Source organism: Sinocyclocheilus grahami, unplaced genomic scaffold (genome assembly GCF_001515645.1).
Source record: "Sinocyclocheilus grahami isolate Dianchi unplaced genomic scaffold, SAMN03320097.WGS_v1.1 scaffold209.1, whole genome shotgun sequence".
Classification (NCBI taxonomy): domain Eukaryota; kingdom Metazoa; phylum Chordata; class Actinopteri; order Cypriniformes; family Cyprinidae; genus Sinocyclocheilus; species Sinocyclocheilus grahami.
The window spans coordinates 1,247,676-1,256,027 of NW_015505388.1; the positions used below are offsets into that span (position 1 = coordinate 1,247,676).

Consider the following 8,352-nt stretch of genomic DNA (forward strand, 5'->3'; position numbering starts at 1 on the left):
TGTATGTGTTATGATATAACTAACGAGGTCATATTCAGAAGACAATGAAACCGAAACCAAATAGCGTTGAAACAGGAAGTGAAGTAAACAGAAGAGAGTGACAAAATAACAGTCCACATAACAGAACATAAACCTAACAATAAGATCGTTAGGCTATCGTTAGCCTATATGTATAACAGTTAGCCTAGTTGTAATCTGATTTTCTAATCTGACTGGGCAAGAGACTTTCTATTGATATTAACACCTGCGCTCGTTCTAGACGGGCTGTCAGTCAGTGCAGTTACAGTGTTGCGCCACAAGGTGGTGGAAAGGGATTGTCATTCAACTTCACGTTCAAAAACGCTGATTCATTCATTCAAAGAGACGTAATGAAACACGCTGTTGAAATCATTTTAACTTTGAGCGCCCCTTTAGAAGGCTCTGCTGACCAGCTATGTGTCGGTGCCAAGACAGAGATTTCGCTTTCCTTGGATATGACAACATATTTTCACAAATATATATGACTCGGCCTGGAGGACAGACGCAAGTAATCAGCTGTATAGGCTTGTTAAGTGCAAATCTACGGAGCCTCTGTACAAATCAGCATGGTACACATTATGTTATCATTACTAACTTGTTTAATATTCAGTCCACATGCATGAAGTGTAAATCGAGAAGGGCATAACCTTACGGAAAAATAAAACACGGAAAAATCGCGGTTGCTGCGGTTCTTGCATTCCTTTGCGGTTTGCTCGTCAATAGCGCGGTATTGCGATATTGCGGTTATCGTGACAGCCCTAGTCAGAACCTTCAGAGGTACATTCATATAATTAATTAATTCATATATTCATTTGTATATATGAACTATGAGCAACTACTCTGCTGCTGTGCGCACGTGAGACTGTTACTTAAAACTGTGCTTTATGCTGGACAGAATTTATTTATCGTAAGTTGTTCAAATCGCGGTAATCTAATACGGTTTTAATGATAACGATGAAACGGTAATACTAACCGTGGGGAATTTTATCATGATTTATCGTCAAACCGGTAATCGTTACATACCTAATCCCTAATATATAGCGTCAAGCTGTTCCATAGTTTAGGGGCAGCGATTGCAAAAGCGCCATCCCCTCTAGATTTCATCTTCAACCGAGGTACAACTAGAAGTTTCTGTGACTGAGATCGTAAAGATCTAGTTGGCTTTTGCTCCTGAATTAGATCCGCAATATACAATGGAGCTATACCATGTTGAGATTTAAAAACAAGTAATAGGATTTTTAAATTAATCCTAAAAGAAACAGGCAACCAATGCAACGATCTTAACACCGGGGTGATATGATCTAATTTACAAGTGCCTGTGAGCATTCTTGCAGCCGCAATTTGGACCATCTGCAATCTATCTAAAATTTTATTTGGCGCACCATAATATAACGAGTTGCAGTAATCTAGTCTCGAAAAGATAAACACATAAATAACCTTTTCCAAATCTTTCTGGGATAAAAAGGCTTAATCTTAGAGATCAACCTCAATTTGAAAAAGCTCATTCTGACGATTTCATTTATCTGTTTGTCAAATTTTAGCGCGCTATCGCAAATCACACCCAGATTTTTTACCTGATGTTTCCTAAAGAGGCTCAAAGGACCCAGCTTAATTGCAACTGTCACCAGGTTCAGAAGGACCAAAGATAATCAATTCCGTTTTCGAGTCATTTAGGCTCAAAAAATTTGCAGACAACCATGCTTTGACTTCATTAAAACTGGTCAACAATTTTTCCAAGGCGGTGGAGTCGTTTGGCTTGAATGGTACATACAATTGCGTATTGTCTGCGTAGCAATGAAATGACACACTGTATTTATTCCAAATCAGACCTAGCGGGAGCTTATAAAGAGAAAAGGAAAGTGGTGCTAAAACAGAACCTTGCTCAGTGCCACATGATAAAGGTGCTGAAGCTGATGTACACTCACCCATACGAACTGCAAAACTTCTATTTAAAAGGTACGACTTAATCCAATTTAAGGCATTTCCAGAGATGCGGGCAGATGTTTCAAGACGGGAGATAAGAATATGGTGGTCAATTGTATCAAATGCTGCAGTAAGATCTAAAAGCAAAAGTATCGTCACATTACCAGAATCTGTTGCCAAAAAAATTTATTTGAAAACTTTCAATAACACTGTTTCTGTACTATGGTGCTTTTTAAAAACCTGATTGAAATACTTAACATATATCATTTTCATCAAGAAATGACTCCAGTTAAGTAAAAACTATTTTCTCTAAGATTTTGGCTTTTGGCTATTTTCTCCACATATCCTCATTTAAAAAGCATGTCTTAGCACTGCATCTTTCACATAAGAGTTCTCACAGCTTCAAATCCATACTGAAGAACAATGGACGTGCGGAAGCAATCCAGTTGAAGAGATGCCCGTTTATTTAGCTCTGGTTCAAGAAGTTTCTTGCTTTATGTTTGTGTTCGGCCACACAATATTTAGGGAACACCGCTCACAATGAGACTCCTTTATGTCCGTGTATAGTATCCACTCAAGTAATGTCTAAAGACACCCACTTGTTGCCTGAGATAACTGTCCCACATTAGACTTTGATGACTGACTGTCGTTTGCACTAGCGAGTAATCTCAGCAGACTAAGCACATGGTTACGAAACATCTTGTCCAGCAGGAAGTACATGATGGGGTCTGTGCTGCATCGCATAGTTGCTAAACAGAGCAGGATGCTCTTCACCTCCACATACATGGATAGTGGATGGCAAGCGTCTTTTGGTGGTGATGCAGACCAAGACTGCTCGTTGATGATATGAACGAAGATGGCTTTATAGATGTGGTGTGGCAGGAGACAGACCACCAGCACCACCATAATGACAACAATATTCCGAAATACTCTTGCATAGACTCGCTGGCTGTCTGAGATGACCGCGCTTCTCCTGGACCTCCAGATGTGCCTGATCACTGCCATGTAAGCGCATAAGACCAACAGGAAGAAGACAAAGAACAGTGAAACGGCCACTAACGCAAAGACATGAGATCCTTCCCCGCCAACCTCCACTGCTATGCTGTAACACACTTCATCGCTGTCCTCCACACTCCTTGCCTCCCTGATCGAGTACAGCACCACAAAGGAAATGACCGCTATGGTTACGATGGCCCATGTGACCAGGCACAGAGTATAGGCCAGTTTCACTTGTCGATTTCGACAGAGGAAGGCACCTGGTAGAACTTTGAGCCACCAGCTTGGACGGTCAGCATGGGAGTGTTGAATCAACGAGGTGAAGCGACTGAGCGCCACCCAGCTCAATATCATCACGCCAATGCAGATGTTGATGTGGATCACTGGAGTTAGACCATTTATTGCCATTCGGCACATGGTGTCGTGCTGGTGCCATTTGGTCCCAAGTGAGTAGTATATGGCCTGTAATGGCATGGTGAGGCAGAGCAGCAAGTTTGAGATCCCTAGATTTATCAGGTAGATGTGAGTGGACGTTTTGACAGCAATTTTGCGTATGAACACCCAGAGAGAAATAGCATTCCCTGGCAGGCCAGTGATAGACATAATGGTGTAGATAATGGGCAGAACTACGTTTGTAGTGGACGTTTGGCACAGGTAAGATTCAGCATGTGAATCGTTTGCCATTGAGATCTCAGAAAGATATTCCCAGTAGCTAAGGGTAGAAAATATTTAAATGGTTATATTATTGTTAAAAATTAGTTAAGGATACAACAATTTGACTTAAAATTAAGGTTTTACTGTTAGTACATACTGTGAGTGAAAATTACATACTAATAAAAACCTGTGCTTCCTGTCTCCTGTATTTACAGAAGTAACTTAGAATATTTACAGGAACGTAAACGATATTTAAAGCCAATTGCAGAAGCTGATAAACCACTTTCACAATAAGTCAGCTTTTTTTCAGCGCGCATCCACGCGCTATATCAGGGAAACAGGATATTTTTAAGCTATTTGAAAAACTCAAACTCAGTCTCTTAACACCAACATGACTTCACTTAATTATCAGTAAGACACTTAATATACTGACATACTGACATTGCCACTTGCACACAGCAATTTCTGTTATATTTTATTTATTTACTTTTTTAACTCTATTGCTGCTATCAAACTACCCTGTACAGCCTGTTTGCACATTCTTCTCTTGTACATTCCTGCTCATCTTAATATTTATTAAGTCAACAGTATACTGTCCTGCATATTTTATTTTATTCTTTTTTTTTTAATCTTTTTTTCAATACCTATATTTATATATATTTTTCTTGTGTTTGTATTCTTTAATAATTGCACTGTCCATGGAGCAGACCTGACTTACATTTCACTGCTGGTCATGTATTCTCTATATAACCATGTATGTGACAAATAAAAATCTTGAATCTTGAAATCTTGAAATATAAAGATATATATCTATATATAATGTTGACAGATATTCTGTAGTCATTACTCCATAGTTTTCAGCAGTATAGTGTGCTTGAGTTTTTACAGCATTTCACAGCAGCCACAATAGCAAAAGTTTTGCAGTTTTATATACTTGTTTTTTTTTGTCTTTTTCTTATCTTTATCCTAATATTTGATCCGTAAATTTAAAGATATGTGGACTTTTCATAAAAACAAAAATACTTTATTATTTATAAATAATAAAGTTTTTGTGTTAGTGCCTTAATGGGCTTAGTACAACTGAAGCTAAAGTAATTGATGTTAAATATTCACCAGAGTTTCCAAGAAGACTTTTAGATTTTTTTATAATAAAGAAATCAGTAGTTGAAACAAATATTTTACAGTGTTTTGGTTTTAATTCTAAATGACTTATTTGTGTAGCAATATCAGAGTAAGAATATAATGCATAATATATGCAATATAATACACTTACCTCTCCAAATGCAGTCACTGATATGTGTAACAGGCATCTGTAAGTAGCTATGTTTTGGACCACCTCCCTTGACTGGCTGTCTAAAGGAAGTGACGGTCTGAGCATGAGTGATGTACGCTCAGTTCTCTTTTGCGAGGCTCCCGATTGTAGAACTGCTGTGAAACTGTAAAATTAGCTTTTTGTTATTTAATCATTGCTTCACAAAGTAGCTCATAAACTCATTTTTATAGAATTGTTAAAATAATTGGTACATGGTGGAAAACCTAGGGTATTTTTTGGACAAGACATTTGAGTATCATCTAGACTTTTTGTAAAACTTCTAGTTGCTTTTTAAAAGATTTTTAACGGTCACATCTGCTCTTGAATACCTATCAAGGATTTGTAATGGTCTCCTCACGACCTCTTATGGTTGAATTGACACATTGCTGTTGAAGGACTTTACAAAACAAATGTTAAAATCACATTGATGCTTATATTGATTTATTTTATCAATGCAATTTTTAAAGAAACATAATTTATTGTAGTTTTAGCACACAATACCTGAATGTGGATTACAGAGCTGTTTTTCCCCCTATTTGTTATATTGTTGTTGTTGTTTTTTGTCGAAACAACCGTTCATTACAACTCTGGGTGGTTACGAGTTAACATGCCAGTGACATTGAAAACAACAACAACAACAAAAGAAATGTACGCGTAATCTGAGTAACAGTACAGCTACTGTAATGCACCAATACATTCATCAGATTTACCCATCAGATTAGTAAATGATACTCGAAAAGACATGCTCTTTCTTTTCCTTAATAAAACAAATCCCTTCCAAATGCAAAATCTTTCCCGAATCCATGATCCACATATCAAAAGTTGCCTCTGCCTCAGCAGGGCTCCAGACTAACATCTTCTACATAGGGTGGCACCAGGAGCATATTTGGTAGCGCTGGGGGTGGTGTGTGGGGGTATTAAAAATCACTATTGTTTTGCATTCTTAACTGCAGTTTCTAATAATATTACAAGTTTATTTCTTGTTATATTATGGGACCGTTGAATGCTTCAATCTGATTGGCTGACGAACGTTTTAAGGTCTGCAATTATTTTCAGGGAAATGCACGATTAACGTAGTTCCGGGCAGGTCTTGACCGCATTACATATCCATATCACTTCGCCAAATGATTTCAGTTATTTCAAAGGTCTTTACAGCCTACAGCAGCAAAATAACCAAAACCCACAACGACACTGGCCAAGCAAATAAATATAGTAAACAATAGGATAAAAAACGACAGATTATTTCCATTCACACACTTATTCTCTCTCTCTCTCTCTGATAACTATATTATTAACTGCATTAGTCTGCCATCAACACTCAAGCCTCCGTTATTAGGTCTAAAATTACGTTTTGGAATTAGCAATGCAGGCGTTGGATGAGATGCGTAAGAAATTAACCCTACACAAGAGTGTTTTATGGACAAAAACTGGACGATTGCCTTGAAATATATCATCTGATCGATGTCTTAAGGTGTGGTGGTAACCATAGTATAAGCGCAATAATTGATTATTATTCCTTACGTAAAACACATGGTGTGTGGGGGTGTTAAAAATAAAGATAATTTAATCATACAATTATTATTGTTTTGCATTAATAACTGCACTTTCTAATAATATTACACGTTTATTCCTTGGTAATACACATTTGGCAATAAAGCATTGAGCATGAGTTGGGAAGCACACAAAATGTGTTTTTTTTAAAAACAGTAACATTTGCAATTTTATGTGGAAAAACATTTATTCTACTCTTATTAAATGTACCATTATTCTTCTATAGTATTATACGGAACTGACTGACAACTTCAGTAATTATAAAAGGAATACTCTTGCTTTATGTGTGATTTAAGTTGGTTTTTCAAGGCACTTTGTGATTTTTCTTACTTCATCCACAACAAAAGTGCAAAACGTTGAAAATGTGTTATTTCTTGATGATTTGATATTCTATAATAGTGATTTTACAATATCAAAAAAAGTAGAAATTAACAACTAATAAGCCAATAAATGCTCCTCTGCTGCCATCTACTGGTTATAGTGGTAATTTGATGTATTTTTTGTGTTTGTTTACCACAATAAACTAACAATAACTAAAAATCACATTTAAAATTAATAATTTTTAGAGCTTTAAAGTGCTGGATATAGGCTAATTGTGTGAAATACTTGAAAATCACTGAAAATTGCTTGAATTTCCCTCCTTAAAAAGGTTGTACAAACTCTGAAATGAGTAATATAGTTAACACCATGATTATAGTTTGGTTTTCTGATCTACCGCAGTGCTGTTTGATCTGTTTATAACAGAGAATTCTGTGCAGAATTTGAATGTATCTGAGCTCTGCTCAGACATCCAGTGTTGTAAAATCAGACATCTTGCAAGTAACATGTTGAGGGGTACCTCTTGTTCTACTTTGTTCAGACCCACTGGCACCACACCAAACAATGCATTGATAGGATCAGCCTTTATAACTCTGTTATATACCCTAGAAAGATGACCAAATAATAAGTTCCATAAAGTGTTGAGTTTGTGACATGTGCGGAACTGATTGATGGCTAAGCCTCTGAACATTTGAAATGTGGGTGATATCTCTGGAGAAAATTTTAAACAACCTACTTTGAGAAAAATGGTGTCTGTGAACAACATTAAATTGTAATTAATGCAATTTGACTATGCAAAGTATATATTGTGTGCCACAATATTTAATACATAAATTAATAAATACAAAAGCAGATAGCTGAATATCAACATAAATCCTTACTGAAATAATAGTTTAGTTGGCATTAATACAGAAAAAGTCGCTTCAACGTAGTTAGTAAGGACTGTTGTAGTATGTATTGTATATTGAAAAAAGTACTGAAATGTTAGTATGCTGAGGTACCACGCTACCATGTAAACTACCCATAAGTTTTGCTTCTGCCGAACAGTAATGATTGCAAAACACAGTTCCCTGAGGTTAGCATGTTTCACAGCTTACCGCATGCATCACACAGGAAAAGCAGAGTTGCAAAGCATATTTTTCTCTCTAATTTTCCAAAACTGTGTTGGTTTGTGGCTTAGTTCAGTTTCATTTTTCTTTGGTTCTTCAATGTGTTCTGTCACATTTATAGTATGCATCTGAGGTGTGACCAGGCTCTTGGAGATGTCAGGTTTGGGTTTGGCCCTGTTGTTGCGATTGGCCCGACAGCAGCGCGAGCGAAACACCAGCTGGAGGACGGGATGTAGGCAACAGCTGAGAGCTGCAATGAAGATGGTGCACATTTTAATCCTGAACTCTACCTGACAGTTTTCATGCTCTGATGTTAATAAGTTGATTCTTTGCACGTGGTAGGGTAGGAAGCAGAGTACAAACATTATGACCGAGGCCAGGATCTTCCTGCGAACCTTTAGACCTCCTCCGGGCCCATATCCAACACCGACTAGACTTCCTCCCCTTACCTTCTGCAGATGGAAGACCAGC

The 8,352-nt window shown here is 37.2% G+C and overlaps 2 protein-coding genes across 2 annotated transcripts in view; one reads left to right on the plus strand and one right to left on the minus strand.

The window, feature by feature from the left end:
• The window catches only part of LOC107595872 (peripheral plasma membrane protein CASK-like), a 245,711-nt gene that overhangs the window by 190,120 nt on the left and 47,239 nt on the right, over positions 1–8,352 (plus strand). The window lies entirely within an intron of this gene.
• On the minus strand, positions 2,330–3,622 carry LOC107595835 (probable G-protein coupled receptor 82). The gene has a single exon (XM_016286408.1). It carries the CDS (start codon positions 3,619–3,621, stop codon positions 2,527–2,529), a length of 1,095 nt encoding a protein of 364 aa, XP_016141894.1. The 5' UTR covers position 3,622; the 3' UTR covers positions 2,330–2,526.